The sequence below is a fragment of the Hippopotamus amphibius genome, chromosome 12 (assembly GCF_030028045.1).
Source record: "Hippopotamus amphibius kiboko isolate mHipAmp2 chromosome 12, mHipAmp2.hap2, whole genome shotgun sequence".
Taxonomy (NCBI): Eukaryota; Metazoa; Chordata; class Mammalia; order Artiodactyla; family Hippopotamidae; genus Hippopotamus; species Hippopotamus amphibius.
The window spans coordinates 99,518,021-99,539,856 of record NC_080197.1 but is presented as its reverse complement, the minus strand read 5'-3'; the positions used below and the strand labels follow the sequence as shown (position 1 = coordinate 99,539,856).

Below are 21,836 nucleotides of genomic sequence, written 5' to 3'. Positions count from 1 at the left end.
GGATGGGCTGCCTGGGCAGCAGTGGGTGAAGGAGGGTGGAGGTTAGTGGGGAGTGGGGAGATGTGTTTAGGGTTCAGCTCCTGCGTCCCTAGGACCCTGGTTCCCCAAAGACGGTGGCAGTGAGCTTTGCCTCCCTGACAACATAGCATACACCCAAGTTGGTCACATAAAGGGAGGCAATCGCTCTATGCTTCTGTCTCTGTGTCTTGTTCTCTTTTCTCCTTCAACGTCTTTTCTATCTTTCCTCGGCGATGGCTATTTCCTTCACTCCTTTCTCTTTCTTTCCGTCACAGCAGAGGCAGAAAGCGCCTCCTTGGATGGCAGGGGAAGGAAATCTCTCAAGCCCCCAAACTTAACCAACTGACTTATTCTATCCTGAGCCAGATTTAAGATAATGCCTGGCTCCTCGGGCCTCCAGACACTGTTCCAGACGAACCACAACACCACTTGGAGAAACCACCCAGGACTAGAGCATCTGGGACAGCTTTAGTGCAGTTGGTCTGTCTGTCCCCCTCCTCTTTGCACTATACTGTGGAGGTAGACAGAACCAGGGCCCCCAAGACCCGCTACATTCCTGGGTGGCTCTAAGGGTGTCAGGGAAGCATTACAGATGCCCTCACTGGTCCCTGGCCCCTCCTGGTCCCCCCTGTGGACACTCCGCACCAGCACTTTGCTGGAAGTCTGTCTGCCTGTCCCATGGTGAGTGCCTCCTCCCACCTCTGGACCCCCTCAATCAGCGTCTGAGTCAGAGTCTGAGAGGCCTCTCCTCTGGACCAGCCCAAAGCCCAAAGCATGATGATGACCCATGGGCCAGGCAGGGTCTGACCACTTGGAGTGGAGAGCAAGCAGAAACCCCCTGCTCCCCAACAAGTCTCTTCCCAGACGAGCCTGGAACTGCCGTACGGAGAGAGATGGCGGGTGGGGTGAGTCTGATGAAGCTGCCGGGCTGGGCCAGGGCTGGGCTGGGCTGACCCGACCCCTCCCCAGAGAGGGGCGGGACCCCAGGAGGAGCAAGGGAGCAGGGCTGCCGGAGAGGACCAAACACTGGAGAGACGATATGGCAGGAACCAGCCTCGGAGCCCGCTTCTACCGGCAGATCAAGAGACATCCCGCGGTGAGTTTCATCCCATGAGCCATGATTCTACCTTCTAACTCTCTAGCTGCCCTGGCAGCCCCCAAATCTCCCAGTACGCTGCGTCTCGCCTAGTTTTCCCCAAAGCTCCGAATATTTCTTCAGGGTGCCCTCAATCCATCCCTGCAATAGTCGCCCCGTGTCCCGTGAAGCCACCTCCGACAGGCTGGCTGTAGGTTGAGGGAGACGACGGCAGGAAATGTGGTGTGGGAAGCCCCAGGTCCTCTCTCCCGAGGAGGAGGCACCAGACCCGGGGTGGGGGGTGAGGGCTGGCCGAGCAGAAAATGCTGTAAAGGGCTACGGGGAGGGGGCTGCCCCTGAAAGAAAGTTCTGTCTTCCCACAGCTCATCCCGATGATCGGCTTCATTGGCCTGGGCATGGGCAGCGCTGTGCTCTACTTGCTGCGACTCGCCCTGCGCAGCCCCGACGTGTGGTAAAGGCCGGGCTTGGGGCGCAGGAAGGGGTCCTGGGTGGGGCAAGATGGGGCAGGAACCCAGAGGCCTCCCAGGAATGGTGGGAATGCGTGATCCTTGCGGGATCCCCAGGCATGTAGCGTCTCGGGGCTGGAGCCCGCTCCTGACCCAGGAGGCCTTCTGGACCTCCCCTTGGGCCCACCCGACCGCTCACTCCCCAGACCGCTCACTCCCCAGCGGCTGGAGACTCGGCCCGCTTTGGGCTGCGGAACTAGCACCGCTCCCGGCCCCGTTGCCATGGCGACGCCGCTCTGCCGGCCGCCGGCGGCCTTCGGGTACCTCTATCTCGCTGCCCAAGCGCGGGGGGCGGGGGCCGGGTGAACTGCTGGGGGCGCCTTTGCGGCAGGGACGCCAAGCCCCACCAGAGGCGGCGGGAGTGGAGGGTCCTTCAGCACGCAGAAGCACTCACGGCGTCGTCTGAATTCGAGGCACATCTCTGCAACCCCAGTGCCTGGGGATCTCTGCCTGATTCCCAGCGCTCTGCTCTACCGGGCTAACCAGGGGTGGCACGGAGCAGGCGGGAGTTCCTGGGCCGGGTTGTCACGTCTGTCACCTGGCCCCAGGCTGACAATGGTGACAGCCTTCTTGTCTCACTTGTCAGCACCCGCTAACGTGCCCCCTCTCCTCTCAATCTCTGGGAAATGCCCCCCCCACCACCACGGAAGAGGGGGAAGGTGCTGGCGTGGGACAAACCCTGTGGGTCCCCTTAGGCTCCAGAGTCCTAGCTCCCAGAGAGGAAACCCTAATCCACCCCCTCCCTCTCCACAGCTGGGACCGAAAGAACAACCCAGAGCCCTGGAACCGCCTGAGCCCCAATGACCAATACAAGGTACCTCCCAGTGGCTTTAGGCTTGCACCTCCATCTGCTCATCTCTTGATCCCAGCTGGGTGCCTCCCACCCCAGCCAAGGGAGCCCTGGGCCACTCAAAGCAGTCCCCCTTTCTCTCCCACAGTTCCTTGCAGTTTCCACTGACTATAAGAAACTGAAGAAAGACCGGCCAGACTTCTAAGCCTGGCTGCAGAGCACGATGTAAACCACCACCGGCCAGCCTACTCATTTCTTCCACTCTCCACCCTCAACCCCAGGGCGCCACTCTAGCCACCCTGTCCAGCTCCTGCTTACACAGGCCTGTTCCCACGACGAGGGGAGACAGCTCCACCCCCTCCCTCTTCCCTTGCTCCCAGCAGCGGAAGCGCCTCTGACCCTCAGCTTCAGTCCCACGTGGGGGAGGGGGAGTTAGGAGGGCAGGCAGTAGCCTGGCGGACTCAGAAGGCCCACACCAGCCCCTCTGCCCCGCTACCCGGGCCTCCCAGGGCGTGGTGCCTGCTACGTGCTGAGCGTGGCCTACGTGAGAACCAAGACCAAGCAGAGGCCTGGGTGCCAAGCGACGTGGCGGGCCCCACATTGGCCCAGGCTTCCGGCGCCAGCCCAGGGGCGGTGCTTCTCTGGCTCGACCGGGCTCGTCCTGACAGCCCAGCCCGCTTGGGACGAGGCACCTACAGCCAGGAAGGCGCAGCTCGCTCCTCCGAGTGCCCAAATCCCCTGCTTCCTGTGCCAATGGGCATCCCTTCCGCCTCACACCTGGGCCTCCCCCTGCCTTCCCCACCCCTCCCCTGCTCCCCTCCATCCCCTGGGTTCAAACAGAAGCAGCCGTGGGCAAAATACAATTTCATTTAACAAATTGAATTTGCTGCGCCTGCTAATCACGTCTGGTGTCGGCTCTGATCACAGGGAGAAGAGGCTGCAGCCCCGGGGGTCCGTGTGGTGGTGGTGGTGGGAGGGAAGGGAGGAACATGTTGAGGGAGACCAATCACCACCGGGCCCAGGGGACCCCTCCCACCGTAATAGAAGCTCAGGGCAGGTTAGCATTTTATTAGATAAAAACGAAAGGGGGGTGCCTACCCACCCCTTCCTCTGGCTCACCAGGGGAACTCCCCCCTCCTCAAGAAAGGGCAGGGAGTCTATAACACTGAGCTAATAAGAGCAGTTAGGGCAGGAAGGCCCAAGCCTCCTCCAAGTCCTGTTACAAGAAGAAACCTTCTCAGCTACCAATTCTGGGAAGGGGCGCTATACCTGGGGCTTCCCCTAAGGGAGCAGCCTTCCATTCCTCCAGCAAAAAATTGGAAGATGAGCAGTTAGCCCACGCCCACCCCCAGCTTGTCCAGGTGGAGGGGAGGAGAGTAAGTGTCAGCCTGTGGGCTTCATTCCTTAGGTGCCTTCAGTGGTCATCGAAACCAGGCATGGGGAAGGCCCTGGCAAACCCTTCCACCCGCTGCCGGAGGTCGGTCAGCCGACGGCTTGTTTCTGGGTCTCTGAGCAGGAAGGATTTGAAATCCTGGAGTTTGGCTAGAGATGGGTGAGGATAAAACAGCGGGGAAGGCCGTGAGATCGGGGAGGGGAAGGGGACAGAGTGAACGTAACCTGGCTGGGGGCGGGGGAGGCCTTGCCCTCTCACCGGTCTTGCTCTTCACCTCCAAGCCGATGTTGACACCTTCATCTATAAAGTCCACAACTTTCCGAAAATCACCCTCACGGAACTGTCGAGACGTCAAGGCTGGGGCCCCTGGGAGAGAGGCCGAAGAGGATCAGCAGAGCCCAAGTCCACGTGGCAGCCACGCTTCCCTCCCGGAACCCAGTCTCACCCAACCGAAGGCCCCCAGGTGTGACGGCACTTCGATCCCCGGGACAGGTGTTCTTGTTGGCCGTGATGGATACAAGTTCCAACACCCGTTCGGCTCGAGCTCCATCTAGGCCCTTGGGCCGCAGGTCTACCAGCACTAGGTGGTTGTCCGTGCCACCTACGGGGGGACAGCAAGCAGCAAGCAGTGAGTCCCGGGCCCCTGCCCGGGGCGACAGAGGCGTTCACCTACCCCCAGGCTCACCAGACACCAGCGAATAGCCTCGCTCTAGCAGGGCATCAGCCATGGCCCGAGCATTCTTCAGAATCTGCAGGGAGTACTCGCGGAACATGGGGGTGCAGGCCTGGGGACGAGACAGCAGCACGGTCTCCTGGAGCCTTGCCCCTTCTGCCCCTCCACCCCCAGCGCAGGGAGAGCCCATCCCAGCCCCTCCCATGCTGGCGCTTCCCTCCCATCAGCTCCAGCTCCAGGTAGCACAGCGCAGGTCTGAGCCTGCAGGCCACGCCCCCACCCGCCCCACCAGGGTGGGCTCCGCGACCTGCTTTAGGGCCACAGCCACCGCAGCGATGGCATGGTTGTGGGGGCCCCCCTGCAGGGACGGGAACACCGCAAAGTTGATGCGGTCCTCGAACGCGTAAGGGGCCTCCCGGCCAGTCTTCGGGTCCACAGCCCGCACCCCCTTCCGGTAGAAGATGATTCCTGACCTGCGAGGGAGGCAGGCGGTCAGAACCTAAGCCGCAAAGAAAGGGCAAGGCGTGGGGGGCACACAAAACGCTGACTGGTCCGGCCCCCAGCGGGCTCTCAGAGGCCAGCACAGCTGCGTTCAGCACGCGGGAGTCCCGGGGTGAGGGGAGCAGCCCTCACCTCCACCCCCAAGCCTCCTCCTGGGGGACCGCCTCCAGGGGCGAGAGACGGAGAACGGTCACAGACAGGGCTCCCGATGGGATTCATCGCTCAGATCCAGCCCAGCGATGCCCGGGGAGGGAAGGCGGTGAGAGGCAAGGCCTGACCTCAGGGGAGCCTGACCTGGCCCCTCGAAGGGTCTTGTGAGTGGTAGTGGTGACAACATCCGCGTGCTTGAAAGGTGAGGGGATCACCTTGGCAGCCACCAGGCCACTGATGTGGGCCATGTCTGCCAGCAGGTGTGCCTTGACCTCATCACACACCTGGGCAGGTACAGAGATAGGCCTCAGCCTGGGGAGGGCCCAGACAGGCCTGCCCAAGGCTGCCCCTCCTCCAAAGTCTCCCCACCACTCCTTAGGGAGGGGCGCGTACTCCGGCCTCCCTAACCTCTCTCATGCGGGCGTAGTCGATGAGGCGCGCGTAGGCACTGGTACCAGCCACAATGAGTCGAGGGCGGAAGAGCCGAGCGGTGAGTGCCAGCTGATCGTAGTCAATGAGGCCGGTTTGGGGCTGGACAGACACGTGAAAAGCTAAAGCCCTAAGAAGAAAGCACGGCAGCTCCTCACAGCTCCCTCCCCATACCCTAGAGCACTCACATTCAGTTTATAGGGCATAGACTCGAAGAAGATGGATGTCGCTGAGATCCGCTTGACATCAGACATGTAGCCATGGGTGAGACTGGGAGGCGAGGAGAGGAAGCAGGCAGGTTCAGAGTGGACGAACTCCCAGACTTAGCCACTCCCGTCCTGCCCCACTCCAAAGGCAGGGTCTCTGGAACACTGCCCCTGGCAGGCACCACCCTCATGGCGCGGGCACCGCTTTCTGGGGGTCTTATCTTCCTCATTCACCAGAACTTGCGGGACTGGGAGAGCCCTGTTTCATCTGCATGGAACCCGGCAGGTGTTCAATAAATGACTCTTCTCCCACGCCCATACTCCCCACAAGCCTATCACCCACCCCACCCATACTCACTGGCCCCCATCGGGCAGGTCCAGCCCCATGATTCGGTCATGGGGCTGCAGAAGGGCTGTGTAGGCAGCCAGATTGGCTGGGGACCCCGAGTAAGGCTGGACATTGACTCCCCACTGAGCAGGATCCAGGTCAAAGGCCTCCAAGGCCCGGCGCTGACACAGCAGCTCGATTTCATCCACTACCTCTGCTCCCCCGTAGTACCTGCAACGGGAGGGGAGCAGATCAGGGCACAAAGGAAGGGCTCCACCATCCCCCTGGACCAGCTGCAAAGGACTGGGAAGGCCACTCCTCTACACACACTGGCAGGGCACGGGCAGGCATCCCCCGCTGGGAGCACCATCCCTCAGGCTGTCCTCCAGCCTTCTGGTGCCTAGCCCTCACCTCTTGCCAGGATAACCCTCCGAGTACTTGTTGTTCAGACAGGACCCCAGGGCCTCCAGCGCAGCTCGGCTGCAGAAGTTCTGGGGTGGGGGGAGGGGGCAATGTCAGGAGGTATTGAGCCCCCTTCCCTGGACCCCACAGCCCCATCCTGACAGAGCCCCAGGCTGCAAGCAGGAGCCGGGTTCTACAGAAAGCTGTTCACTTAGGATTCCTTGCTAGACCTGGGACAGGGCCAGAGCAGCATCCTCAGAAACCCTGCTGCTGGGACAGGCGTCTCCAGCAAGGCCACTTGTCCAGCTGAGCCTGTGCTTCCAGGCTTCTCTTTCCTCTTGGGATGGAAGAGGGACCAGGCTACGCTGCAGGAGCCCCAGGAGGCCCTGGAAGCTCTTGAATGCCCCATCCCATAATCCAGACTGGCCCTGCCTTTGCTTCAGAGCTAAGAAGAGGGGGAGAGGAGGCCCAGCAGGAAGGCCCTGAGTCTGAAAGGGAGATCAGCAGGAAGATGACCGGTTACTTCCAGCACCCATGGTGGCCTAAGCTCCGGCCCCCCTCCCAAGCCCCACCTCTGAAGCAATGAGCTCCAGGCCACGACACTGCCTGTCCTTCTCTCTCCGCAGCAGCCGCCACATCTCAGGGTCACTGTCTGACAGGCTCTCCTGGCCTGACCAGCCCTTGGTTGCATCTCCAGTCTGGGTCTGGGCTGCCTCGCTGTGCTGGCACCGTATGGCCATCCTGACCAGCTGACCACATCTCTGCAGAGGCTAGGGAAGGGAAAGATAGAGTCAAAGAAAAAGTGCCCAGACAAAAACAGTCAACAGCCCTCAGCCATGTTTATTAGGCCCTCAGGCTCCACACCCAGCAGCCGGTTGTGTAGTCAGTCTGTTCCAGTGCTCACCGCCCCCATCTCCACCTTCAAAAGCCAGGTTTAGAGCCAAGGTTGAGATCAACGTCCAGGGGGTGGTTCTGATTCGGTCCATTCACCTGACCTCAGAATCTCTCTCCACTTCTGCCCGTGGAACACTCTGCAAAGCCTCAGGACAAAGTGTGTCCTCTACAAGCCTATGTCTCAGGAACTCAGGGGCAGTTCCTACCCACAGAAATACGGTCTTTCTGCGAGCTTTCATAAAGTGATACCCCAGTTGGGGGGCGGGGAGGCAACCAAACTGGCAAGGGTTAGGGCAACAAGCTCTACAGGTGGTTTCCAGTGCAGTGGAGGTGGGAGCGTAGACCTTTAGCAGCCCCTGGGGAAGAGGTATGTTTAGCGGATTGGGGGTTTTGGGGGGACTGCTGGCAGGGAAGCCAAAACCCACATCTGTCCTTTGTGCCCCGCACTCTTTCCACCTTCTTCGAGGCCGCACAGCAGCGGGACCCCTGATGCAAGCAGGGGTGACCAGTTGCATCATTTGCGCGGCTCAGAGCTGGCAGGAAAGACTCAGCTCGCCGGTCCAGGCCAGGAACCCCGCTCGCTGGCCCGCACAGGGTCCACAGGGCATCTGGTGCGGTTCTCGTCCCTAATGCCACGTCAAATAGGCGGCCACAAGGCCTTGAGACATCTGGTTCCCGGAACAGGGAGGGGCCCCAATCACCCCACGTGCACCGGGGGTCTCAGGGATCCCCTAGTTGCACATCCGCTCTCCCCTTCCCAAGGACCCAGACCACGTGCGTTTAAAAGCCAAGGGAACCCCAAGTTTGTGAATGGTTAACTAGGATAGGAGGGGAAGATTACTTTCTACTGGTCACCCAGTCTCTGGAGCCCCATTCTTACCCGAGTCGCCCAGAGCAAAGAGAAGGGCAACATCGCAACCCGAGACGAAGGTCGCGGGAGGTCCAGGCACCAACTCCGGCTGGGCAAAACAAGGGGTCGAAAGACGACCGATCGGAGAGCGCATGCGCGAAGAAAAGCGCTACCGGGAAGCCACAGAATTAGGGCGGGGTCTACGCATGCGTATGGTGGGCTCTGTAAGGTCTTTTGGGAATTGTAGTTTTTTCCCCTCTTCAGTTTCATTTCCCGTCTGTAGTCCCAGGGTCAGAGGCTTTTGCCTGAAAAAAAAAAAAAAAAAAAAAAGAGATTCAGTCCATCTCCTCACTGTCCTGAAGCTCTTCAGGGTTTTGTTTTGTTTTCTTTGCTGTCTGGTGTCCAGACAGCAACAATTTATTGGGTGTCTACTGAGTGAACCTAGCATTATTAGGCTGTCTGGGAAATACAAAGACTCCTATAAAAGCTGGAGAGCCCTGTTGCACTGCAAAGCACCCTGGTTTGGAAGGGTGAGAGACCCGAGTTCAAGTTCCAGCTCTGGGACTAACTAGCACATTAGCCTATTTGAGCCTCAGTTTCGTCACTTGTAAATCAATAATAAAATAACATGGGGGGATTAAATGAGACTGTATATAAACATGCTCTCAGATGGATCATCCCCCCTCATCCTCACAAACCTGCCTCCTCCGTGGCCATCGCCTCCTTCCCTGGGACATCTGGGAGCTGACTGAGTGGCCCCCTCCTGTCCTTGAACTTGTTGAATTTTGTTACCAACTCACTCTTGCTGCTCCAGCAATCAGGGGGCTCTCTTTGTGTCCTGGGGCTTATAGATCCTTGGAGCTGGAAGGGATCGTCCTTGCAGCCTGACTTCATCTGGACTCATCCTTTAGGGGAGGGACTCATCTATCCCGCCAGGAGCAGGTTCCCACACCTGGGTGTCAGAACTGCCTGGGCAATGGGAAATAAATCCACGTGCAGAGGCTTTCCTCAGAGGTTCTAATTCAATGGATCTTAAAGAGTGGGCATTTGCCCACCCACGCTGACACACAACAAAACCTCTCCTAGTGATTCTAATAAGCAGTGATTTTGAGAACCACTGCCTTACATAGCAATATTATATATTCATTCATTCATTCAGCAGGCACGTTGAGCTCCTTCACCATGCTAGGCGTGCCACAGGCCTGGAGACAGCAGAATAGATCACTGACTACCGGGACAACAAGCGGTGAACAACTGCAATTACAGGCAGGGGCACCTCCCTCTGCTCCCAGATGTCCAGGCAGAGCAAAAGGAAGAGGAGGAGAGGTGGCAGTGCAGGAGGCAGGTTTGTGAGTCAAAGAGGGGGAGGACAATCCATCACAAAGCATGTTCACTTGCAAAGTCTCATTTACTCTCCAGAACGTGCTATTTTATTATTGCTTCTTCAGTGAGGAAACTGAGGCCCAGATGAGCTAATTTGCTAATTCCAGTCATTCCCACTTGGCCTCAGAAGTCCCCCCCTTAGTTATCTCTAATCTCCTTCCCTCCCACTCTAGCCTCAGGTGCTTTCAGTTATTTTCCAGTAATAGGCTTGGTGTTGGAAGTCGGCTTGGTTCCTCTCCTCACAATCTCTCACCCAGAACTATTCTTCCTTTCAGTTCATCCTGTTTCCATCCATCCATCCATCCATCCATCCATCCATCCATCCATCCATCCATCCATCCATCACATATGTATTTTCCCCTTACTGACTTTTCACTCCCAGGCGTCTCTGGGTGAGACTTACCTCTGACTCAGTTTCCTGCGGGAGCCAGTGGGCAATCCTCTGGAGAGCACTGCTCTCTCCCAGTTTTACCTTGACCCAGGACTCAAGGCGAAGGAAGACTGAAGACGAGGTGTCGTTCTGTGTGCCTCAGCTTGTCTGTACCTCCTCCCTCGCCCCAGCCAGGGGTCCCGAGGGGAGGGGGGCGGCTGAGCCTGAGAACTGCTAATGAAGCCACAGCCAATTAACGCCCGGGCCAGGGTTGGGGGCGGATAAAATTAGCAGCTGCGGCTGCAGGAGTGAGCTGGAGGCGGGGGTGGGGAGGGTGGGCAGCTGGCTGAAGGGGCGCTTATTTGCGTTTGCAGACGGCAGCAGCGGCGACGCTGCCCGGCTCTCCAAACTCGAGCTCGTCCCTTCCCCCACCCCCTCGTCTCAGGCCTCCCTGCCTCTCTCCCTCCCTCCCCCAATCGTCTGCAAACTCAGCGCCCACGAAATTAGGAAGGAAAAGGAAGATCGATGACTCCAGATGCCGCAAACACCGTTTCCCCTCCCCCACCACCTGCCGCCTCCCGCCAGCCCCGCGGAGCTTAGCAGGTTGTCAGCGCTCTGCCTACGCTGTCCCTACGTCTCCGTCCCATTGAAGGCCTTATACCTCCTCCCCCAAATAGCCTGCTGGTGGTCCGCTGTCAGGTCTAGTTCCCATCCTGTTTTCGGCAGCTTCACTTCGCCCACCTCTGGGAGGAAAACTCCCACGTCAAGCAGGGCTCCAACCCCTAGGGTCGTCCTCATCCGTATCTGGTCTGGTCTTGGATGACCTCCAAGGTGATAGCTCCGTCAATATTTGCCTCAGTTTCTCCACGGGCCGCCGAGGGAGGAGGCCCCGGCCAGGTCTCTGCCAGACATAAGCCCACACCACCACCACCTTCTTCCCTACAAAGGGCTCACACAGACGCGTATTGGATTTCACTTTATTTTGTTCCCTTTCCCGTCTGTTTTGCTGTAGAAAAAAAAAAAAATCACCGAGAGGAAGCAGCCTGAAAGGTGAAGCAGGATGGCAGGGAGCAGGGGGAGGCGGGCAGAGGGCAGAGGCCGAGTCGATCACCCATGCCCAGTTCTGCTTCCTCTACCCTAATTATTGGGGGTTCGGGATAAGGGCCACAGGCATACGGCAGGCAGAGGGGATGGGAATAGGCCACGGTTTATAGGCCTTTATGGTCTTTACGTGGGTACAGGGTGGAGGACAAGCGCCTGGGGGTAAGAAAGGGTGGGATGAGGGTGCCAGGCCAGGCGTTACTAAAGCTGCGGGCAAAGGGAGCGTCCGGCCCAGCGCCAGGGGCGTAAAGAGGACCCAGTGTGGACGCAGGGGACGCTGGGACCGCCTCCGAGCCCCGCCTGTCCTGGGGCCGCACTCTTGCCCCTCCACTTCGGGCTCTAGCCAAGGGGGCGAGCCCCAGCGTCGTGGGCACTTCCCCTAAGGAAAAGGGGACCCACGCCGGCTGACGGTCCCCGGGAGGGCTGGTCCTCTCCGCCCCCCGAGGGGAAGGGGCGGACGCGGCCACAGGAGCTGCGGGGCACGGGGAGGGGTCCCACTGAGGGAGTCCGGGGTTCCGCGGGAAGCTCAGGGCCCGGGCGAGGGCGGGGCGCGCTATCCGAAGTAGGGGTGCTCGCTCTGGAAGTTGTAGTCTGGGCACACCTTCTGCACCAGTTTGTAGTCAAGGCTGAGGAAGGAGACGAAGATGCAGATGACTTTGAAGGGCTTGGCGCAGAGCCAGGCGGCCTGGCTCTGCGTGTGCTCCGTGAAGCACACCTGCGACGGGTCGTACAGGCACGGGCGGTGCTTGCGCGCGCGGTTCGTCTTCTCATACTCCACGTGGCAGTTGAAAGCGCGGGACTCCTTGGCCCCGGGCACGCCCAGCGCGCCCCCGAGCGGACCCGCCAGCGCGCCCCCGAGGGTGCCCCCTAGCCCCGGCCCCGCGGCCGCTAGCCCCAGCGGGGGCCCCAGCCCGGGGAGCACCCCCTCCAGGGCCAGCGTAGACTGCAGAGGCTGGGCGGCGGGCCCTGGCAGCCAGACGCCCCCGAACTCCACACGCTTGGAGGGCGGCACGATGCTGACGCTGAGGTTGCCCAGGCTCGACGAGTTGTGGCGGAAGTACACGCTGAAGGTGCCGTTCACATGGTCCACGATCTTCCCGGTCACCAGCAGTGAGAACTTGAGAGTGTGCACCCGGAAGTAGAAGTCCCCCCAGCCGAAGATCTTTTTGGCGCGGGCCGCTTTGATAGACGGCTTTCTCTTCGCGCGCTGCGCCGGCGCCCCCGCCATCGCAGCCCCGGCCAGGGCCCCGGTGTGGTTAGCCGGCCAGGCCCAGCTCCAGGCTCGGGCGGTGCCCAGGCCGTCGGAGGACCTCGGCAGGGCCGGGAGCTGATGGCCAGGGGCTGCCCCTCCGGACGTGGCGGGGCGCAGCTCCAGGTACTGCGGCCTCCCGGACTCCGGTATCTGGGCGCTGACAGCCTGTCGACGAAGAGAGAGGAAAAGAGAGACGCTGGAGTTGTCTGGGGCCAGCGGCCAGGGCCACGCCGGGCCCCACGCACAGCCTCTAGGAGACCACATGGAATCGGGCCGCCTGCAGCGGTGGCTCAGGGAGTGTGCATTGAAGTGGTCCGAGAGCCCTTTCAAGCTGTGTGGTCTCACCTCAGTGTTCACATCTGTGAAATGGCGCTGAGAATCCTGGCGTTCTCAGAACTGTGATGAGGGCTGAGAAAGCCAAAAAGGCCAAGCCGATGTGGGTTTGAACAGGGAGTGGAGCTGTGGGCTCGGGCTTGGTTGGGAGTATGGGCCAGGGAGAGGCTGGACTCAGGCAAGGGGGCCATGACCACTGTGGATGTCCCGCATGAACAAAGAGGGAGGGCTCCCAACACCTTTGGCAAGACTCGAGCCCCCACCCGGGCCTCAGTCCCTACTCCCTCACGTAGAGGAGCAAGGGAAGCCAATGGAGCTGGGGAAAGCGGTGGAGTCTGGATGCTGTGGGTGGAGGCTTGGGAGCTACGTGGGCACCCCTCTCTGCCCCCGGCGCTCCTGCAGTGGGGGAGGCCGCCTGGTGGCCCTTCCGGGGGCTGGGAGGGAGTGGGAAGGTCGCCCCTGCCTGCCCCCACCCTCTCGGTGTGTCTCAGGTGGCCACAGATCTGGAAGACAGCAGGCGAGTACAAGATGGATCGAGAGGCGGCAGCGGCCGGGCCAGGCCCGGGCCATCAATTATCCGGGGTGGGGTGGGGGGGTGGCCGGGAGGGAAGGAGATGAGAGAGCGAGTGAGAGGAAGAAATATGGAGATGCTTCTCCGGTGAGGAGAGGAAGGGAGAGGAGCTGGGCATGTCAGCATGTGTCCGTTAGCCTGTGCTGCTGTGGCCATGCAGTGTGGCCTTTACTGCATGTGGCTGTGGACTGAGGGAGAGGGAGCACGGTGTGTGTCCGTCGGGGGTGCTTGTATCTGTTAGCTTGAGGGGGTTGTATGTGTCTGTCTGCCTTGAGTGATGACTGTGTGTGTGGGTGCACGTGTGTGCGTGCGTGCGTGTGTGCACGTGTGCACGTGCGTGTGCGTGCGTGTGTGGGCTGTGTGCACGTGTGTGGGCTGTGTGCGCGTGTGCATGCGTGCATGTATGTGCGTGCATGCGCTCAAGCCTCAGCCTATGGTGATGGGTGTGTATGTGTCTGCCTGGGGTGGCTGTGTGTGCGTGGCCGTGGTGACTGTGTGTGTCTGTCCATGTGCATCTGTGTGCCCCTGTGTGTCAGCCTGGGGAGGCTGTGTTATGCGTCTCTGCCTGCTGGGGGGTGGTAGCTGCTGTATCGGTCTGTGGTGGCTGTGTATGGGTGTCCGGGTTGCGTGTGTGCCTGGGTTGGCTGTGTCTGCGTGTGTGCTGACCTGAGTGGGGCTGTGTTTCAGTCTGCGGGAGTCGCGCCTGTGTGGCTGGTATAGTTGTGTGCCTGGGTTGGCTGTATATCTAAGGGTGGCTGTGTGTGATTCACGGACGGTGTCACTTTTCCCGTGTGAGCTCCTATCATCCTCCGTCCATGTGTCAGGCTCTTCCTCAAGGGTGTGTGTCAGTGTATCCACAATGCTATAGCGGTGGTGGTCTCCTTGTGTTCCCCTGGGGGGTGCATATGTGTGTGCTGGATGTGAATGGTCCGGGGAGGAGGGTCCCACACTGGCCTGCGGGATGAGCTTTGGGGAGGTGAAGAGGCCCAGAGCATGGGGGCCCCCTCTGTCTGCACACACCGTGTGTCCGCACCCTGTGCCCACAGGGGAGGGAACGGGAGAGCCTAGCTGCGGGGCTAGAGTCTCCAGCGCCCGGTCCTGGCCCGCAGCTCTGCGATCCCGGGTGATTAACGCCTCCCACCCGCTACTCATACATATTTATCGCCCCTTCATCCCTCCCCGTCCATCTCCTCCCGGCTCAGGTGAGGGGGCGGGGGCGGCAAGGGTGATGGGCTCAGCCTGACAAGCTTGAGCGGGCAGCTCACGCCCGGAGGGTGGGCCCGAGAGGGGCTGGGCCGGACGGGGTCCTGGGACACACGGGAGGGGGGAAGGGCCTCCCAGGAGGAGGGACTAAAGCCCCAGGAGGTAGGCTTAGAGAGGGCAGGGCCTGAGCCCCAGGGAGGGCACTGGAGGAGGGAGGGAGTCATTTGAACTCTGACACCTCATCTCCGCACCCCTCTGGGCCCCACCCCTAGCTCTTCCCGGGGGGTCCGTCAGGTCCCACACCAGCTCTTATGACCCCACATGCCTCTGGGCCACCGCCTCCGGCACACCCCAGCAGCACCAGGCGTCCTGCAGCCGGTGCAGGACCTGTCGACTCCCCCCAGGCAGGGGCTGGGAGAGGGAAGGTTTGGCTGGGCAGGGAGGGGTGCCAAGGGTCCCCCCCTCATCCCAGACAAATTGCTGTCTGCGCTTCTCCGATCCTGGCAAATCCCTGGGCTTTGGGCGCCTGCACCCCCCACCCGGTGCTGGAGACAGCCAAGATAAAAGCGAAGAGTTGGGGGGGGGGCGGCCGAAGCGACCTTGGGGGGAGAGCTCAGTCAGGGAGGGGAGCGCGTCTGCGAGGAGGAAACGAGCCGAGAAATGGGAACATGGATAAAATAAAATCAAATCCTCCCTCCGGCTTCCGCGCGCACACGCTCGCTCCCCGCCTCGCTCCCCATCTCGCTGCTTGCCACCTTCCTCTCTTTCTCTCAGTCTCTTTTTGTCTCTGTCTCTTCCTCACTCTCTAATTTTCTCCTTCTGTGATTCTGTTTTTGTCTGTGTCTGTCTGGCTGTCTGTCTAACTGCGGTTCCTCCCCTCGACCCTTCAGCCTGTCTCCAACAGCGGGTGGGGGTGGGAGGGAGGGGAGAACAAGGTGACACGGGAGCCCCTCTTTACCTAGAGTCAGCGGTGCTGCCCCTCCCCCTCTATGAGTGAGAGTGGGAGCAGGGCGTTGTCCAAGGAGGGGTCCCCCTGGCTCCAGAGCTGGCTTAATTAAGATAATTGGGCACAGTGACATTTGCGGAGGGGAGAGGCTGGCCTGGCTGTCAGCTTGGGGGGGCGGAGGTGCAGTGACGGTCGTGGGGGTGCACTTCATCGGGTGCCTCCAGGCCCTAGTAGGGCGGGAGCCGAGCCGGGAGTGCTTTGCCCCCAAGGCAGTGAGCCCACGCACGGGAGGGGAGTTGAGGCTGCCTTCTGCTGCTGAGCAAACTCCACCTGGGGGGGCTCTTTCCGGATGGGACCGCTGGGAATGGGGGGAGGATCAGGCTGTCGGCCCCCCAGCCGCATTGCAGGGCAGGGCGCACCTCCCTCCGGCCTCCAGACCTGCCGGTGGCTTCTCTCTTGCTGTGTGGGTCAGGGCGGGCAGCTCAGGATTCTGACCGGGGGAGGGGATGGCACCCTGTGGATGGGGAAGGAAGAGTGTTCCAGGCCTGGGTGGGGAAGAGGAGGGAACAGCTTCCTGAACCCTTGCACCTAGAAAGAGGCGGGGGCACCGCAGTCAGGGTGGGTGAGATAGCCAGGGTCTGGCTGGGAACCAGGCATAGAGATGGGGGTGAGGACAGAGGTGGGGTGGACAGGATAGGCTGGGGTGAGGACTGGGACAGAGATGGAGGGGGAGTGGGATTGAGGATGGTGCAGGCACAGGTATATGATGCAGAGATAAGGATGAAACAAGGACAGGCATGGGAACAGGGATGAAGAGGAAATCAGAAATGGTGGACAAGCATTGGGCAGAGATTGAGATGCAGATGGGACAGGGGCCAGGAGAATGAAGATGGGGGAACAGAACAAGGTGGGAACTAAAATGGGGAAAGAGGAAGACAGGCATGGTGGATGAGGGATGGGCATTGGGGAGGCATGAGAGTGGGTAGGGACTGGGGATGGGGACCAGATGGGGGCTGGAACAGAAATGGGGGATGGGAAATGGTTATTGGGCAGAAACAGGGATGCTGAGGGATGCAGAGACCCAGGGGATGGGGATGCGGAGTGTGAATGGGGACAGGAATGGGAAATGGGGGACAAGGAAGGAGATAAGAGAAAGGGATAGGGAGACAAGAGCTAAGGACAGGTATGGGAGACAAGTCAGAGGAGAAGGCAGAAGACCGGCAGGATCAGGCGACCGGAGGCGGCCAGGCAGGTGCAGGCGAAGATACCCCCTTCCAGACCCTACTATAGCTACAGCGTGAGGGGGCGGGGATCGCTGGTGGGGCGGGCTCTGCCCTTGGGCCGGGCGCCCCCTCCCCCTCAGCCCCGCCTGCCTGCCTGCTCGTGGCCTGCAGCGCAAGGCTCACCGTTATCTGAATTTTGATTTTATTTTATTTTATTTTATTTCCCTGCTTCCCAGAGCCGGCGCGGTCCCTCCGGGAACGGCCGCCCCCCGCCCCCCGCCCCGCGCCTCACTTTATTATTGCAATAAATGTGCCTATAAAGGCGCGGGCTCCGGGGCGCGGTGGGGGGGGGGGGGTTGGGAGCCGCGGAGCTGGGATGTAATTTCCCGAAGCCGGAGCCGGAGGGGGAGTGGGCGGGGTGGAGGTGGAGGAGGGGTAGGCGAGGGAAAGGGGGAGACTCGCCAATTTCCAGCGCTCAAGGCAGCGCTCCCTGCTCCCCATCTCCGCCCCGCAGCTCGTTTCCACCCCAAGCCCCGCGACTCCCCACGGCGCCCAGCCACCCCCGAGCCCTGGGACCCCTCCCCCACGACCGACCCTGCCCTCCCGCGGTTACTCCGTCCCCCTCCGGGCCCCCGCCCGTGTGGAGTTCGGGCCAGGGCTCGGTGCAAAGTTCCGCATCTCCTCGACAATGACTTCCTCCCTGACCCCTCTGACGCCCCTCCACGTACCAGGTCTCTCTGAACGTTTATCTCGTCCCTTCCCAAAGACCTTGTCTCTGACCCCAGTGACCCTTCTTTACCTTGTTTCTGTCCCCCAGTTACCTCACCTCTTCCCCAGCCACCCTGTCCTGGACTTCCGGCTCCTCCCCGACCCCAAACCTAAGATCGCCTAAATTTTTCTTTCTGTGGGATGCCCCTCCCATACTCGCCGGCCCTGGCCCAAGGGAACTATCACAGCCCCCCCCCCTTGCCTGTGCCCCTGGCCCAGCTGCTGCCCCTGATCCCCCCTAAATCCCTACGGCTCTGGGCCCTGGCCCAGGCTGCACGTGCCTAAGTGGCCCAGCCAGGGATTAGCTGGGGGGCTAGAGGGGGATACGGAGGCAGGAGGGGGTGGCTAGATGCAGGGCTGGGGCCCGCCAGTGCCGAGAGACTCAATTCAGCCTAATCCTTCCCTGAGGCAGGATAGAGCTGGAAGGTCCCACAGGGCCGCGCCCCTGCCCTCCCCCAGCTAATTAGTGATTAGTGATTAGTGACTATTGATGGCCTGGTGCTTCTCCCAGTAGGCGGCTGCTTTGGCAAGGGGTGGGGAAGACAGAGACCCAGAGACAGGACTCAGAGGTGGTGTTAGAAAGATCCTGAAGAAGGCCTGGGCTGGAGCCCCCGGGGCTGTGGAAGCCGGGAGTCGCAGGCCCCAAGAGGAGTCCAGGAGCCTGGAGCAAGGAGGAAGGAGGGAGCGAGCTGCTGGAGGAGGGGCAAGTGAGCGGCGTGGGAGAAGGCAGGGTTGTTAACACTGGACAATTAGGGTTTCCCTGTAAACTGTCCCCCACCAGCCTCTCACCCAGTGTCAAGCCAGTGCCAGCCCTGGCACTGAGACGGCCCTGAGCACACACACACACACAAGCCACACTCAGATACATGAACACATCCTGAGGCTCACAATCCCATACCCACACTCGGATGCACTCAAAACGACAAGAAAGCAGATACACACTCACAAGCCTCGGAGACTCACATACAGACAACACGTGCAGCCCCAACACACAGATGTCCACCAGAGACACACCTCGGGGTAAACACAGGAGCACACACCGTACTCATGAGTGCACACAAGACACACACTTTCCTACGCACCCTCACGCAGTTATACATATTCACATACCCACGGTCTGTATGTACACGTAAACACAGCTTCTCACATGCACACAAGCTGGACTAAATGGCAGATACACTCTCCCCCGTGGACTCCAACACGGAGGCCCACAGCGGGAGCTCTCGCACACTCAGATACATCCCCATCGCTCACATCCTCCCACTTCCTCTCCCTCAAGTCTCCACCAGATGTTTCACTCCCCTTCAGGGGGCAAAGGAAATTAAACCAGATCTGTCCACAGGGGAGTTTATTTGATGGAGACAGTGGAGAGGAGACTGGAGAGGAATTAGAAAGGAGGGGCAGGGAGTACCATCCATCCCCACACCTCTCCCCTGGGCCTTCCCACCTGGGTGGGTGGTGGGGAACAGACCCCTTCCCACAGTGCTCTATGGGCAGAGCTAGGCAGCAGGTCCAAAAGAAGCTCCGGCCAGTGGAAGCAGTTTTGTGGCGGGGGCTCCTCTGCCCACCTTCCAGCCCCTCAAGGTCACTAGGCGGGTTTGGGAGACTCAGGGAGCTCCATCACCAGCTCCACTAGGGCAGCCCCTGCCCTGCTGGACCTGCCAAGTGCGATCTGGCTGAGCAGGTGGGGGTCCAAGTGTGGGGCGAGAACTGCACATCCCTTCCAGACTCTGCAGAGTCTGGGGGGTGGGATGCAGGGAGTAGGGGTTTAGGGAGCCACCTGTCTGCCCCCAAACTAGGTAGGTCACACGTAGGGTGGGAAACAGGAAAGTGAGAGGCAGGGGGGCTGAGAGAAGAAGATAAGGGTCCTGGGCCTAGGCCCCCATTGTGGGGCTCACGGTGGGGCACAGACGGCTGCACTGTGAAGCAGGCACTTGCAGTCACCCCTTCAGAGCCACCACCACATGCCACATCAGCATACACGCACCCTGGACCCCAGCACTAGACACCCAAGCCTGGCTGCCCTGGACACAGACACGCACACAGGTGCACACGCTGACCCCCCCCCCCCCCCCACACACACACACACTCTCCACCAGCACACATGAGCGCACCGGGTACACGACCTGAAGCCTCCCAGTCGGGAGGGAGGCGGATCAAGGCCGGGCCCCTTTAGCCTCTGTCTTCGCCCTGGAGCCTCAGGGAAAGAGGCAGCCTAGGGAGATGCGGGCGAGGAGAGGACGGGAGGAGAGACTCTTTCCAGACAGCCCCCACCCCCCACCCGCCGGGCGTGAGAGGGGGGTGTGTCTGCGAGGCTGTGCAGGGGAGATGGTGTCTCCGCGGGAAATGTGATGGGAGCCTGTAGCCAAGTTCGGCGGTATCTGCGTGAGTCCGTGTGTGCGCGCGTGTGTTCGGGCCGCGTAGGCTCGGATCCAGTGCCCACCTGGCATTGTGACAAGAGCAGAGGAGAGAGACGAGAAGGCGGGGGCGGAGGGGTGGAAGGACAGACAGCGAGGAAGGCGAGCGAGGTTGGCGCGGAAAGACGGCAAGGCTGACACCCTGCTGGCTTGTCTGTCTGTCTCGCACTCCCGCTCCGTCTGGCGCGCTCGCGGCTCGGGCTCCGTCCCCTCCCCCGCGGCGCCGGGAGCGGGGTCCGCGTCGGCCTGCTCCCCGGCACCCCCGGCGCCTCGGCCAACTTGCGCTGGGAGAGCGCCTGTCCTGAGCCGGGCATCCGTGCGCCCGCGGCCCCAGGCCGCGCAAAGTTGGGAGGCCGGGCGCGGGAGGCGGGGCGGGTGCGCGGAGCCCCCCGCGCCCCGGGCCCCCGGCGCCGGGCCCCTCCGCGCTCGCGCGGCCGCGGGCGCCCTTACCTTGCTCGGGAGCCACGGCCCAAAGAGCAGGAGGAGCCATTCCGGGAGCAGCCGCATCTTCGCGGGCGGCCGCGCGGGGCGGGCGGGGCGCGGCGGTCCCGGGCCAGCGGCGGGCGGGCCGCGGGGCGGCGGCCAAGGCGGCGGCAGCGGGCGGCGCGGCCCGCGGACTGAGCGGCGCGCGGAGCGGAGCGCGGCGCGGGGGGCGGGGCGCGGGCGGGGGAGAAAGTTGGGTCGGACTCGGGCGGGCGCGCGGGGGGGCGGGGCTCCGCGGCGCTCCAATCCCGGCCGCGCCCCGCGCGCCCCCTCCCGCCCGGCCGGGGGCACCGAAGGTGACTTTCACCGCGACACGCCCCGGACACGCCCCCGGCCCAGGTGCGACGCGGCGAGGGCGGCGCGGCCGGGGCGCCGAGCGGCCGGGAGGCCGGGTCCGTGCGCCGCTGGGGCTCCGGGCCGGGCGGGGGGCCCGAGGCTCCGGGACCCGGTTCCCGAAGCGGGGCGCGGTGGGGCAGGCGCCCGGCGAGGCTCGGAGGCCCGGCGAGACCTGCGTCCCCCGGAGCTCCGGGCCCCGGAGGGTCCCCGGGCAGGAGCAGGGCAGGGGCCGAGGAGAGGGCGGGCGGGGCCCCGGGCGACGGCCTCCGCGCGGCGCTGACGGGGATGGATGGGCGCCCCGCGGCTCATTCGGCCCGGAGATGAGAATCATTGATCACGGACGGAAACCCCATCACGTCTGTCAATAGGGCTGACAAAGGGCGCCCGCCGCCCCCACCCCCGCCTTCGAGGCACCTCTGCGGTCTCAGGACCCCTCCGCGAGAGCCGCCGTTCACCTTCGCCCCTCGCCCCCCACCGCTGACCCCCCAACGCGTCCCAGAGCATCCCCGCGTGGGGGTTGGGCAGGAATCGCGCCGCCTGCCCGGCCTCTTGGTGCAGTCTTCATCCCTTTCCTCCCAGTGTCCCATCTTTCACCATCAGCTCCTCTAGAGCCTTCTCCCCTTCTTCCTCTATCTCTGTCCTTGTCTCTGTCCCCAGACTGGCCCTGTCTCTGTCCCTATCCTCTTGGCTCTTTCTTCCTCGGCTCCCTCCTCCCCCTAGTCTCTCTCTCTCCTGCCCAGGGAGTCTTCAGCTGTCAGCTGTTGCTATGCACTGAGGCTGTGGCTGAGGTTGTGGTATGACCGGCACCTTGACAGCGAGAGATAGCGACAAGCAAAGAGAGAGACAGACGCATACCCGGAGACACCAACACACGCCCCCAGGCATGCATGCAAGTGCATCACAGGGACAGGCCACACTGTAGAGGTGAACATGCAGGCAGAGTGAAACACATGCACACAGAGAGCAGCGCACACACCCAGACAGGTGCACACCTAGAGGCAATGATCCATGCAGATGGACACACTCAGTTTACGCACACACAGGAGCACACAGGGAGAGAGACAAATGCACACTTTCCCCAAGAGACAAGCATCCCCAACCAGGTACTCAGAGCCAACCCCACCTTCCTTGCCTTGTCATAGAGGCAAATATCCACAGACAGAGATGGACACACACTCAGGTCTACGCCAGCACTGGCAGTCCAAAAGACAAGC

The 21,836-nt window shown here is 61.7% G+C and overlaps 3 protein-coding genes across 3 annotated transcripts; 1 reads left to right on the top strand and 2 right to left on the bottom strand.

The window, feature by feature from the left end:
* The first annotated feature begins 970 nt into the window (after positions 1–970).
* Positions 971–3,292, top strand: NDUFA4L2 (NDUFA4 mitochondrial complex associated like 2). The gene is made up of 4 exons (XM_057703604.1): positions 971–1,114; positions 1,477–1,565; positions 2,374–2,434; positions 2,559–3,292. The coding sequence occupies exons 1-4, from the start codon at positions 1,058–1,060 to the stop codon at positions 2,613–2,615; spliced, it is 264 nt and encodes an 87-aa protein (XP_057559587.1). The 5' UTR covers positions 971–1,057; the 3' UTR covers positions 2,616–3,292.
* A 171-nt stretch (positions 3,293–3,463) lies between these two features.
* SHMT2 (serine hydroxymethyltransferase 2) lies at positions 3,464–8,396 on the bottom strand. The gene is made up of 12 exons (XM_057703602.1): positions 8,267–8,396; positions 7,065–7,262; positions 6,502–6,581; positions 6,121–6,321; positions 5,745–5,826; positions 5,536–5,658; positions 5,272–5,411; positions 4,784–4,949; positions 4,489–4,588; positions 4,249–4,404; positions 4,062–4,169; positions 3,464–3,952 (listed from the first exon to the last, which is right to left on the bottom strand). Exons 1-12 carry the CDS (start codon positions 8,297–8,299, stop codon positions 3,825–3,827), a joined length of 1,515 nt encoding a protein of 504 aa, XP_057559585.1. The 5' UTR covers positions 8,300–8,396; the 3' UTR covers positions 3,464–3,824.
* Positions 8,397–10,951: 2,555 nt separating this feature from the next.
* Positions 10,952–20,315, bottom strand: NXPH4 (neurexophilin 4). The gene is made up of 2 exons (XM_057703110.1): positions 20,254–20,315; positions 10,952–12,507 (listed from the first exon to the last, which is right to left on the bottom strand). The coding sequence occupies exons 1-2, from the start codon at positions 20,308–20,310 to the stop codon at positions 11,644–11,646; spliced, it is 921 nt and encodes a 306-aa protein (XP_057559093.1). The 5' UTR covers positions 20,311–20,315; the 3' UTR covers positions 10,952–11,643.
* Between the last annotated feature and the right edge of the window lie 1,521 nt (positions 20,316–21,836).

Bases quoted from the DNA above. Each gene is read 5' to 3' on its own strand.
- NDUFA4L2 (XM_057703604.1), top strand. From the start codon at position 1,058: ATGGCAGGAACCAGCCTCGGAGCCCGCTTCTACCGGCAGATCAAGAGA. The intron at 1,566-2,373 runs GTAAAGGCCGGG...CCCTCTCCACAG, and splicing joins CTGCGCAGCCCCGACGTGTG to CTGGGACCGAAAGAACAACC. The intron at 2,435-2,558 runs GTACCTCCCAGT...TCTCTCCCACAG, and splicing joins GCCCCAATGACCAATACAAG to TTCCTTGCAGTTTCCACTGA.
- SHMT2 (XM_057703602.1), bottom strand. From the start codon at position 8,299: ATGTTGCCCTTCTCTTTGCTCTGGGCGACTCGG. The intron at 7,263-8,266 runs GTAAGAATGGGG...TCCCTTCCCTAG, and splicing joins CTTTGCTCTGGGCGACTCGG to CCTCTGCAGAGATGTGGTCA. The intron at 6,322-6,501 runs GTGAGGGCTAGG...CTCCCGTTGCAG, and splicing joins GAGGGTTATCCTGGCAAGAG to GTACTACGGGGGAGCAGAGG.
- NXPH4 (XM_057703110.1), bottom strand. From the start codon at position 20,310: ATGCGGCTGCTCCCGGAATGGCTCCTCCTGCTCTTTGGGCCGTGGCTC. The intron at 12,508-20,253 runs GTAAGGGCGCCC...CTTCGTCGACAG, and splicing joins GGCCGTGGCTCCCGAGCAAG to GCTGTCAGCGCCCAGATACC.